This window comes from Phocoena phocoena, chromosome 6 (genome assembly GCF_963924675.1).
Source record: "Phocoena phocoena chromosome 6, mPhoPho1.1, whole genome shotgun sequence".
NCBI lineage: Eukaryota > Metazoa > Chordata > Mammalia > Artiodactyla > Phocoenidae > Phocoena > Phocoena phocoena.
In genome coordinates this window covers 23,544,789-23,557,851 of record NC_089224.1, presented here as the reverse complement: position 1 = coordinate 23,557,851, position 13,063 = coordinate 23,544,789, and the positions used below count along the sequence as shown (strand labels likewise).

Here is a 13,063-nt window from a genome sequence, read left to right as displayed (position 1 = left end):
ATCGTTTTGGTAAAAACCCGCTTGGTTATGGGGTTACAGTCTGCCGCTTTTCCACAGGTCTAATAATTTTAGTTGGGGTGTTGGACATTTGAAGTGTGTTGTGGAGCACTGGGTTTTATTGATGTCCTTTAATGAATATTGGAGTTTGTTTTGGCAAGCAGGTGCTAGGATAGGTCTATAGCAGCTTTTCTTCTTAGGGCTACTTCATCCTTCTGGTTAACGGATTATCTTTTTATGGTTTTTACTGACTGCCCTGTGTGTTCAGAGAGGTGGCTAGATGGACTTTGAACAACCCTCATGCCTTTGCAGGTTAATATCTAGCCAGACTTAAGACCACCCCTCCCCTTCCAGATGTTTGGAGCTCCCTCTGAGATCTCTCTCCTTGCCAGCACTCAGATCCACAACTCCCAGCCACCTCTCCCTCCGCAACTCCCATCTGACTCTCAGTGTAGCAGAACCACAGTGTTCTTGGTTTTCCCTTCATGAACCATCATCCACAAGTTGTTATCGGGATGCACTTGGTTGGTGTGGGGACCTCTGCATGGGTTTTCTGCTCCCTGGTTCCACAGTCCTCTGCTGCCTGTTGTCCTGATATTTGGATCCAGATGTGTCATATCTCTTGTCCCATTTTCTAGTTGTTTGTGGCAGGAAGACAAGTTCTGTACCTTTTAGTTCTTTATGACTAGGATTGTCATTTTTTGTTGCAGTTTTTGTCCGTGTGATTTTGGTTTTGTTTTATGGCTGATTTAGGGAGATAAACTGCTGTCTCTGTCATTTTATCTTCCCAGAATCCCTTATATCTCCTGTTTAAAAGATAAGTGAACAAATGGTTTTGTTACATGTTGGCTGTTTGTGGGTTTTTTTGGCCACGGCTTGTGGTTTGTGGGATCCTAGTTCCCCAAACAGGTATCAAACCTGGACCCTCGGCAGTGGAAATGCAGAGTCCTAACCATAAACCACCAGGGAATTCTCTTGTGGTTTATTTTAACTTCATACTTTATATAGCAGTTTTTCATAAGTTAACTTTTTCCTGAGTTTGAACTATTTTTTATTCAGTTTTCGTTGACTCACACTCACTTCTCTTTTAGGCCATGCTGGTGTATCTGCAAGCATGATGAAGAAACGGACATCCCACAAGTAAGCAATTCTGAAACTTGCCTTTTTAGATAGCAAACTGTGGCCTTTGGTTACATGAGATATGAGGTCATCTATGTGAGGCTCTCTCCGTGTATGAGCAGGTCTTGCCTCACAGCAGCCAGCGTCACATATAGCCTTGCTGCATGCTGAGTAGTGGTGTGCTATCTAATCCCTGTGCATTGAGGACCTGGCTAGCACTCTGCCAGGCACACTCACTTCTTTATAAGATTTTCAAATGAATGAGGAGCTTGTAATTTAGAGAAAGCATAAGTATGTTGAAAGATAATTTTAAGTGACAAATGTGTTATAAATCCTAAATTCTATAGGTACTAGAGAGTAGAAGCAACTTTTTTCCTCCCTGAAATCTTCTTTTGTGTGTAATGTAGTTATGTCCAAAAAGAAAATTGAGATACTATCTTAAATAACAATATCCACTGGTACTGTATTTTATTTAATAGATTTTACAAGTATCCACAGTATCCACTACTGTGCAGTAGTGACAGCTACTGCACCATGGAACCCTCTCTAACAAATCAGTTATGATTGTATGAGTCTTAATCGTGGATTGTTAAATATGGAAGACTCTCCTTGACCCTAGCACCTCCTAAGACTCTCCCCATAGCAATTATTTTCAAATTACTCATATTGAAATGCTTGTACCTCTTGGTCACCGCACTGTAGTGGTCAAAGAGTGTGAGTCCTCGGGGCTTTTGTGGAAAGTTTGGATGAATAAAGGTGCCTTTTAGTAATTGTTGGTGATTAAACTAAATATGTCTCTACTTAAATGAATACTTGTATATGTAATGTAAATATTTGTGATATTCAGTTTAAGAAATGACTTGGAAAGTAAAAATATGAAGATAAGGCAAGTTCTGAGGTTTGATAAAGCGTTTCTCAAATTTCATTTATTTGCCCATCACCTTCACATCTTCTGCCATATCTAGTAATCTGATAATTTATGTACTATATCTCCACTAATTATCATATCATTACCATAAATGGTACACCACCTCTTGGCACAAATAGAAGGTAATGAAAAAAAACTTAAATACAGTGGGAAATGAAAGTAAATTACACATTAACTTTGCAAAACCGGAACTCTTCATCTTTTTTCCCCTAAAACACAAGGCTTGAATACCTACCTGTTCAATTTTTGAAGTTCATATGTGTACAGCTAAAAGGTTTCTCATCCTGTATGTTGTATGATACAGGGAACTTGATCTAGTGCTTTAATATGAGGTGTGCTTGTCTCACTTAAAGGGTAGACGTTTTGAACATATTAAAAGGGAGAAGTTGAAATGAAAGGAAAAGTTATCGGTCATTTTCCTATTTTTTCTAATCTCAGTGCAAATTTGAAGATGGGTGGGATGGAAAAAAACTGAAAAGTTTCCACATTTCACAAGTGAAAGGTGTTAATAGTTGTCCTTGGAAGGGTGAGTGGGAATAATGGCTGTTGGAGAGGCTGGCCTTGGAGTGGGAAGCCCCACTGGCTCAGCTGTGGGCGTTACCAAGTTCCCTCATGTGCCTGGTGCTCTGCTTAACTCATGTAAAGTCATGGTGTTGGACTAGAACAACAAGGTTTTCAGCTTTTTATCATAGAATCCTTTCTACAGATGAAGTGTATACAGCAAACAAATATAAGAAAGCAGAACTGGAGCCTCACTCTCCTTGCCTGCCCCCATTGTGGCTCTCCAGAAAGTAAGGCCCTCGGGACTCCTCATGTGCAGCCACTGACCCGTGGTCATGCCTCCTCTCGCTTCCCGTCTTGGAATAGGGAGACTGAGCAATAATAACTCCATGTGCAGATGCCTCTGCTTGCTTGAGAGAGTCACAGGAACTCCCAGGAAACAAATGCTGGCAGAGCCACCGTCCTGAGAACGGCACCTCCCATCCCCGTGGGTGCTAGGGGATTCAGGTAATAGGTCTCCAGTGCTTGGAGCAGTACCTCTGCACCCAGAAACGTTGTGTAGCTGAGTCTTGTTCTCATTTTTTAAAGTAAATAGAAACACACTTTTGTACTTCTTGCGGGCTAGGGTCCTTGGTGTGTTTGGGGGACAAGCTGGTGGACAAGCCTTTCCTGGCTTCCCAGGAGGTTATTTGGGAAATCTGCACTGAAGTTACATCTTGAAGGGAAGTGTAGTTGGGGGACATGTAAGGTGAATTTAGCTACAGTGATTCTTTGTTTTAGTTTTCAAATGTAAATCTGGCTCTTTTCTTCCTAATTGGAATAGTGGATAGATTTACATTTCAGGGTACTGTTGGAAGGTATGACTGGGCTTTGGTGTATTTCCTACTAATGTACATTTAGAAAATGGATCATGAGCTGTTACATGCTAAGTTGAGGATTTCCAGGGAATGTTTTCCTTTCATTTTATAAGATACCAATACTAGTATCTTATAAAACTGTCACTGTGATCCTCCTCCTTGTGTCCCTGGTGTAGTCTCATTTAGTGTTCATGGCATCCCTGTCAGGTAGGGACCATGAATTCTTCCGTGCACAGAGAGATTAAGTAACTTGTCTGAGGTCATACGTATAAGAATTGACTGAGCTAGGATTCAGAAATAGGACAGTCTGATTCTAAAGCCCATATTAACTACCACATTCTATTTCCTGAACTGTATGTTTTGTTGTCTCATATCTGAAAAATATATTATTTCTGTCCTAAACACACAGACTAGATAACAGTTGGAGCAAGCATCTAAATGATCCATGGTATTGACAATCTTAAATTGGTCAAATATGTAATACTTTTTAATCAATTTGCCAATAACTGTTATTAACACCAGTGAAAGTGACTAGTGCTTTGGAAGACCCTTGAGGCATTTGGATGTTTGCCATGGACATCTCTGATATCCTCAGGGTGTACACTGTGTAGACAAAATAATGAAAAAACCATAGTGATTTGGATGGAAAACTTGACTTTCTCCATCTTGTTTTTATATTGCCAGTTTAAGCTGGGAATGACCGTATCAGCTGTAGAACTTTTATCAAGCAACAAGTACTAGAGAAGCAGTTTTTTCTCTCTCGACTTGCTGGTATGCATTTTGCAGAAAGATAATTATTTGCCTTAATAGTTTCTTTTGAAATCTGCTGGAACACAAAGTCAGGAAACTGCTGTTATCTCACAATACTAAATAGAATAAGGAAAGAGGTCAGTAATTAATTCATACACCAAAGTACATGGTGTGTGGCAGTCATTTACTGGTTCATAGTAGAATTGTAATGGTTGAAAATTTAACTTGAAGAAGTATGGTGCCTTTAAATATTGACTATAAAAGTAAGATATTTACTGATGAGAAACAGTAGTCAACTTAAGTCAATAAGGGAGTCTAGATAAAAGATGAAAGGTCTTAAAACAGATTTTTTTTTAATTGGGGTATAGTTGATTTATATTATGTGAGCTTTAGGTATACAACATAGTGATTCACAATTTTTAATGATTATACTCCATTTATAGTTATTATAAAATATTGGCTATATTCCCTGTGCTGTACAATATATCCTTGTAGTTTATTTATTTTATACATAGTAGTTTGTACCTCCTAATCTCCTATCCCTATTTTTCCCCTCCCACTTCCCTTTCCCTATTGGTAACCACTAGTTTGTTCTTAGGAATTCTTTTCTTGATGACCAAATAATTGGAATGGTACATTGAGAACTTATTTAAAGTATTGAGCAAAGTACAGAAATATTTTCTGCACTCTGTTTATCTTTTTTGGGCACATGGATGGATAGAAATTAGTGTTTTTTCTGGATCAGCTCTACTAAGAAAGGTCTGGTGCCAGCAGCAGTAGCACTTGGAAGCTTGTTAGAAAGTCTTTGGTCACTCTCCAGACCTGCGGAATGGAGCCCAGAGTCTCTGGGGCAGGGCTTGGGTATCTTTTTTCAAAAGCTCTCTAGGTGATTCAATGCAAGCCAAAGTTTGAGAAGCACTGGCCTAGACCATTATCAGAGCTGATATCTTAAAGCACGTTAGATAACTAAGTCAAGTTGTTTGGAAATGAGTACACAAAATTACAGCAATGAAGGATGATTGGATGCTGTGTACTTGGTCACCATTTTCTCCCATTGAAACTACAAGAAAAGCCATTTATAGCTTCTGGAGATAAGAAACAAGGAAAGTGATTATAGATGTTTAATTCTTGTTTCTCTGCTTTTATCCTTGAATTGTTTGGATCTTGACGGGATGCAGCTTTTTATTTGCCCTTGGCTATGTAATTCCATATGTCTTCAGTTGAATGAAGTGTCTTGGTATTTGTTTACAGTATTGCTGTTTATTTATTGACTACCTAGTAAATGATAGTTAAGAACATTTTAGACTTTTTTTCCAAAGAAAATACCAGAGACTAAGGCTGTTAAAAATAATATATCCAGGGAGAACAAAAAACAACATTACCATATTAAAGGAACTGTTATTTTAAATTTTAAAAGTTCATTGCTTTAAATCATTAATCTCACATCCTTATTTGTACTGCTCTTATTTATTTATTAAAAAAAATTTTGTTGTTGTTCATGCTGTGTGGCTTGTGGGATCTTAATTCTCCAACCAGGGATTGAACCCGGGCCCTCAGCAGTGGAAGTGAGGAGTCCTAACCACTGGACCACCAGGGAATTCCCTGTACTATTCTTAGATTGAACTGTCCAGAGATGACACACGTGTGTTTGTGTTCTTTTTATATCTTCTTCCAGTAATCTGACATATTCTTATTGTTTGCTTTTATATATACTATTTCAACTCATGTAAGTAAGCTTTAATTTTTATTAAAGTTTTTTCTTTATATATATATAATTATTTATTTATTTTTGGCTGCGTTGGGTCTTCGTTGCTGTGCGTGGACTTTCTCTAAGTTGCGGCGAGCGGGGACTACTCTGTTGTGGTGTGCGGGCTTCTCATTGCGGTGGCTTCTCTTGTTGCAGAGCATGGGCTCTGGATGCGCGGGCTTCAGTAGTCATGGCTCACGGGCTCTAGAGCACAGGCTCAGTAGTTGTGGTGTACGGGCTTAGTTGCTCCGCGGCATGTGGGATCTTTGCGGCCCAGGGCTCAAACCCATGTCACCTGCATTGGCAGGCGGATTCTTAACCACTGCATCACCAGGGGAGTCCCCCCTTAAAGTTTTTCTTACTGATTTTTGAATCTGAATTAGCAATTAGAAATTAAAGTAAAATGTTAGAGTTTGTTTAATATATAATTCTTAACTTTTCTAGTACGGAAAATTTCAAATACACACAAAAATAAAGTAGTATATAATAAATCCCGAATTCCTATCATCCAGATTCAGCAATTATCAACATTTTGCCCAATATTAGATACTCTTAGTATATTTCTTGTAATTTAGGGAAGTTCTAAACCTTGTCTTCTAGTAGATGCTATAGTTGGAAGAGCTTAAATCAGTTTATCAAAAACTTATATATTTCTACACTTAATATTAAATAATATTTAATATTTTAACATATGTTTAAAAATATTTTTAAACATTCTTCTTTGTAAACTTCGGCTGCAAGGGTATTTGAACAGTTTAGGCATTCAAGGTGCAATAATTGGAAAGCTTGACTGATGATTTTAAAAAGTAGTATATTCTAATTACTGTTTTTGTCTTTAGTATTCGTTGAGGCATCCATTCTTTTTTTTTTTTTTTTTTTTTTTTGCCACGCCACGCGGCATGTGAGATCCTAGTTCCCTCACCAGCAATCAAACCCGTTCCCCCTGCCTTGGAAGCGCAGAGTCCCAATCACTGGACCACCAGGGAAGTCCCATCCATTCATTCTTTTTTACCTCCTCCTTTCGATCAAATTAAGTTGTTTATTAAATAAATTGGGCAGAAATGGTATCTATATTAGATCTCCTTGAATTCTTCTTTTAGAACTAGTGAAATGATGTAAAAAAAAAGGCAACAGAAATAAAATTTGGAATTGATAACACTAATATGTATAAATCTGTTTTTATATATAGTTTATTGCAGAATTAGGACATCCATTGCATTAAGAGTAATTAAAAATTGTTTTATCTGCCTATGAAAGTAAAATACTTAAGTCATAGAAAAATTTGAAAACACAGGTAAATTCAGAGGAAGACAACTTAATTATTTTTAATGCCATCATCCAGAGATCACACCTGTTAATAATTTAATGTATGTTTTAAAAGTTTTTTTCTGCATATCTGTATGGATAATTGTGTGTCCTACTGTGTGCCCTGCCATGCACAGTACTAAGTGCTTTGGAAACATTATTTCATTTATTCCTTGCAACGACTCTGAGGGATGTATGTACTGAGTTGAATAATGTCCTCCAAAATTCGTGTCCACCTGGAAACTGACTGTAATCTTATTTGGATATAGGGTCTTTGCAGATGTGATCAAGTTAGGATGAGGTCATACTGGATTACAGAGGTCCCCCAATTCAATGACTGGTGTCTTTATAAGAAGAAAATTTGGACACAGACTTATAGGGGAAAAGACTATGTGAAGACAGAGATTGGAGTGATGTGTCTACAAGCCAAGGAATAAAATGTCATGTTTTTTCTGTGATTTTAATAGCTATGTAGTTATTTCATCATATAGATACACTATTACTTATTAATTCAGTGAGACCTATTGAACATTTTTTATTTCCAGTTTTCCCTGGTATGAACACTGCTCAGAACTTCACTGTAGCTGTAGCTTTGTGCTTGTCCACTGTTTTCTTTTGATAAATTCCTAGACCTGGAATTACTGGGACAGTGGATTGCCAGATTGTTCACTAGGAGGGCTGTATTTATTCTGTAAGCAGTTAGAAAATAGTACTTCATTGTAATTTGCATTAAATTTGCAGTTTTTGTTATTGGTGTAGAAAGATCATCCTACCAGCAGACCAGAACACTGAGAAATCTCTGCAAGATATACAGCAGATGGGAATAGATTTATATAAAAACTCAGCTAAGCCAAGGAACTCCCAACCACTTTCAGCTGCAAAGGGAGACCTCCAAAAAGTTGAAAAAGTTAAATGTTCAAACTAGACCCCTAGAATCTATTCAGGTCAGGGAGAGCAAAGACTGGCTGCAGTCGTCTGAATCATTATGGGTGAGAAACCATTAAGCAGTAGATGCTCACCTTACCTCCCCTGACTTGAAGTTGCTACTCAGTCTCAGCTGCTTCACAATTCCCTGGGTCCTGGCTGCTTTATCAGAACCTGTACTTAATACTCAGACACCAGGGACCCTGACTTGGCCTGAAGAAATACATCTCAGCTACAGATACCACTTAATCTTTCCTTGCATCTGAAGTATAAACACCAAGAATCATCAGGCACCTGAGGAACACTGATAGCACCAAAGAAAGTCATACATGGAACAGGGCAGCTGAACCAGGAATCTGCAAGTGTTAAGAAAGCTGCCACTCAGACAGCAGCAGACTCAACAAAGACAAGGCTAAACCCAGAAGTTCACAAGGAATCAGGAAAAGTGAAAATTATCCTCAGATATCAGAAGTTGTGTTCATTAAAAAGAAAAATCATTCAAGATAAAGAAATAATCAGTTCATAGAAATTAAAAATATTATGTAAGGTATTCAATAGATAGACTGAAATTCAAGCCTGTTTTACCTAATTCAAGAGATTGACCAAGTGCTAGTGAGGGATAATTAGAAACATATGTCACAAGTCCTGGTAACATTTCAGAATCCAGTAACAAAATTCTAAAAGCAACTTGAAGAGGAAGATGGGTTACCCTCAAAGGAGCAAGGATCAGATTGGCATCTGGTATCTCTCAACTCTGGAAGGTAGAAGACAATGAAAATACCTTTTTGCAATAAAGGTACTGAGGGGAAAAGGAATCTGAGCCTGCCTTGTATACCTAGGCAAGTCAAGGATGAGAACAAAATAATATTTTGAGGCTTGCAAGAATTTGGAGTTTGCATTTGTTAACCCTATCTGACTTACCAGAGGACATGTCTAGAAAGACCAAATATATTGGGTTGGCCAAAAAGTTCAGGTTTACGGGAAAACCCGAACGAACTCTCTGGCCAACCCAGTACGTGAGAAAAATATAAATGTTGCAGAAAGCAACAAAAATCCTCTTGTTTACTTCTAAATAAGGAAATGTTTTTTGAAAATTATTTTTAAGATAGTAGCAAGATAAATAACAGTTTGGAACAAAAGACTGAATTTCAGCAGTGTGGTGAAAGTGGCCAGGAAGGGGTTACTAGGTGCTAAGGTGTTTGTTTTTAAAATTCTTTCCTTCTTTTACTAAGAATTTTTTTGTTACTTTTAGTCTTGCTTGGACCGGGGAAGGGAAAGTATAGGTTTTGATTAATTGTAGATTTTAATAGAAAATTGTAAGTTTAAATAGGATTTTTTTTTTTTTTTTTGGCCGAGCCATGTGGCTGTGGGAAGCTCCCTGACCAGGCATCGAACCCGCACGCTCAGCAGTGAAAGCATGGAGTCCTAACCACTGGACTGTCAGGGAATTTAAATAGGATATTTAGGAAGTTAGAAGTAATTGCTGTAAGTTTAGAAATAAGATCTATAGATTCCTACAGCTTCCATTAGAAGCTTTATTTGGTGCAAAGAAACCTTGCTCATCCTAGCTGTATAGATAAAGGAAGAAAGGGGTGAGGAAATGAGACAAAGTATTGCAAACAGAAACACAAAGCAAAATGTTAGAATAGACCAAGCATATTATTTACCACAGCAAAAGTTAATGATTAAGGGCTTCCCTGGTGGCGCAGTGGTTAAGAACCCACCTGCCAATGCAGGGGACATGGGTTTGAGCCCTGGTCTGGGAAGATCCCACATGCCGCGGAGCAACTAAGCCCGTGCGCCACAACTACTGAGCCTGCGTGCCACAACTACTGCAGCCCGTGCGCCTAGAGCCCGTGCTCCGCAGCAAGAGAAGCCACCGCAATGAGAAGCCCGCGCACCGCAACGAAGAGCAGCTCCTGCTCACCGCAAGTAGAGAAAGCCCGCTCACAACAACGAAGACCCGATACAGCCAAAAATAAATAAATAAATATTTTTAAAAATTAATGATTAAAGTCCCCTTAAAGAAAGTGAGGAAATAAAATCCATGCAAAAAGGAGGGATTGTGTTTCTTCAGAATTAAAGGATATAGGAGCCACTTTGAATAGGGATGCTTGCTGGCTAGATTTGAGTCCCTTGTGTTGTCCAGAAGATGGAGGAGAGCCTTGTGTACTATACCACTGGAGGTGACCAGGATAAAAACTGCTTGTTCTGAAATGTGATTAGAAAGCATCAAGCGTCTCCCTCTTCAGAAGCAGTTGCGGTTCCAGAAGAATGCCACTAATGAGTATAGAAAGGATGAGTGACTGAACTAGAAAATCACTGCTGTGAGTCTTCCAGTTGCCCTTTCCTGCTATCAATGGCTAAGTTTATATTGGTTTTGTTGAGAATCATAGTAGTAGAAAATTTCATGCCTCTGAATCTAGGATGGAATCTTTGCTGTTTGTAGTCAGTGTTTTCCAGAGAAACAGCACCAATGGTGCGTGCATAGAGAGACTGGAGATCCAGGGAAGAGCTGATGTTGCCGCTTGAGTCTGAAGGTAGAATTGCCTCTTTGTGGGGGGCGAACACTCTTTCTTAATACCTTTAACTGATTGGATGGGGCCCAACTATGTTATGGAAGGCAGTCTGTCTGTTGATTTACATTTTAGTTTCATGTAGAAAAATACCTTCACAGAAAACATCTAATGCTTGATTTAGATACCTGAATACTGTGGCCCAGCCAACCTGACACATTAAAATTAACCATCACACTGGTGAAGATGCTGAATTTGCTTATAATTTTGGTAGTAATAATGAAATGTCTGTGTGAATTACAAAATGGTGCATATGACTGAATTCTTTCTTCAGTGAGTTTTGGGAACCAACCTCTGCCTTTGCTGTGAAGAAAGCCTGATTCTGTACACAGGATGAAACACAAGGACTTTTGCCTAAAGATCAAAAGAAGATAGGTAATTGTCTATTTGAAGAAAAACATAATGCTAGCAAAGATTCTTGTATTCTAAAGGAGGAATAATCACCTTCACCAGCCATATCCCTACAGAGGGCCAGTTGGATGTAGTGGCACATTTTCAGGGATTATGAAAAGGTCTTGAGGTTCACTTTCTTTCGGGTTTGAGTATTAGTAGTAGTTACAAGTTACAGACTCAATATGTTATTAAGGTTTTTTCCTCTCCACTAAGTTTTATACTGAAGTCCTTAAAAATTAATCTTATTAATTCATTTAAGGTTATATAGATTGGTTCCTTACTATGAACAATATTGAATTTAGCTCTTGCTTTTCTCCTTTCTCTCTCCATTTAATATCAGGTACTTTGTTCCAAGTAATATTCTTTTGCTTGGTGAGCTTCTTATACTTTACATATTCTTCTTTCATTCCCCTTTTCAGAGTAGTGTTAACTGTATTTTCAGAGCAGGTAATAGTTAAATTCTACTCTATTTCTCTTGTTCCTGTGTTTGTTCTATAGTAAGAGATATTCATTGCTTACTATCAGCTCTGTGCTGAAACTTTTCTAAGTGTTCTTTCTTTTTTTCCCTCTTAATATTTATTTATATGGCTGCAGCAAGTCTTAGTTGCGGCACGTGGGATCTTCAGGTGTGGCATGTGGGATCTAGTTCCCTGAGCAGGAATCGAACCCCGGCCTGCTGCATTGGAAGCACGGAGTTTTAGCCACTGGACCATGAGGGAAGTCCCCAGGCGTTCCTGATTATCTGAAACTCTGTCCTGTACAGTCGTCCCTTGGTGTCCGAGGGGGATTGGTTCCAGGACCCCTTCACACCATACCAAAATCCATGGATGCTCAAGTCCCCTATATAAAATGGCATAGTATTTGCACATAACCCACATAAGTCCTCCCATATACTTCAAATCATCTCTAGATTACTCATAATACCTAATACAGTGTAAACACTATGTAAATGGTTGTAAATACAATGTAAATGACAGGTAAATTGTTGCCTGCGTATGGCAAATTCAAGTTTTGCTTTTTGGAGTTTTGGGATTTTTCTATCCATGTTTGGTTGAATCTGAGGATGTGGAACCCATGGATATGGATGGCCAACTGTTAACTTCTTCAGGAAGCATTTGTGAGAACAGTATTCCCCGCGTTCTTTTGTGTTTACACAGTTTTATCTGTATACTTTCACTTGGAGGTCAGTATAGAATTCTTGGCTGCCTGTAAAACCCTCACCTCACATTTTCTTTCCTGAGAACCTTAAGTTTGTCACTCGGTTATCTGGTGGCACACGCATGGTGTCACTGTGTGATTTTCTTTTCCTTACACATGTGATTATCCTTACACATGATGCAGTTCTTTTGCTTGGATGCCCACGAGATGTTATTTTCTTTAAAGTTTGTTTGTTTCACTAGACTGTCTTAGTGTCAGTAGTTCTGGGTCAGTTTTCCCAGGGGCATGTGTGTACATTTAAGTCTTTTATTTCTGGATATTTTTCTTGAATTATTTTAGTATTCTTTCTGTTCCTCTGATTTTAGCTTTTGGGTGATTCTGTTACATGGAAGTTGGAATTTCATATCTGTTCCCATCTGTCTCTTTTTTATTATCTGTTTTCCTTAAATGCCCCATGGTGTCAATTTCTTCCATGTTCCTCTAGTTTAGCCTTCATTTCTGAAAAGTTTTCAAATTGCTGCTTGTTTGTTGACTGTGTCTGATTTTTCTCACATCTTCTCTTGTGTAGCTATCTCTCATCTGGGCTCTTATGTTTTTGATGTAAGTTCCTCTTTTATGGCCTCTGTTATGTGCATAATGTTAGGTGGTAATTTCCATCTGCCTTGTGGGCATATTTTTGGGTTTGCCTCCGTTGCCCATTGGTGCCACCATGGTTCTCTCCCGAGACTTTTGTACATGAGAAGGGGTGAGAGTATTCCAGGACAGCTATCCTTGCTGCAGAGCTCTTCAGTATTCCCATGGCATACTC

At 38.6% G+C, this 13,063-nt stretch overlaps 1 protein-coding gene across 1 annotated transcript in view; it reads left to right on the top strand.

The window, feature by feature from the left end:
- SPIN1 (spindlin 1) overlaps positions 1-13,063 on the top strand; it is a 65,155-nt gene that overhangs the window by 37,619 nt on the left and 14,473 nt on the right. The window contains exon 3 of the mRNA XM_065878813.1: positions 1,089-1,137. Within this exon, the coding sequence (XP_065734885.1) occupies positions 1,089-1,137 (49 nt within the window). The remainder of the gene's footprint in view (positions 1-1,088; positions 1,138-13,063) is intronic.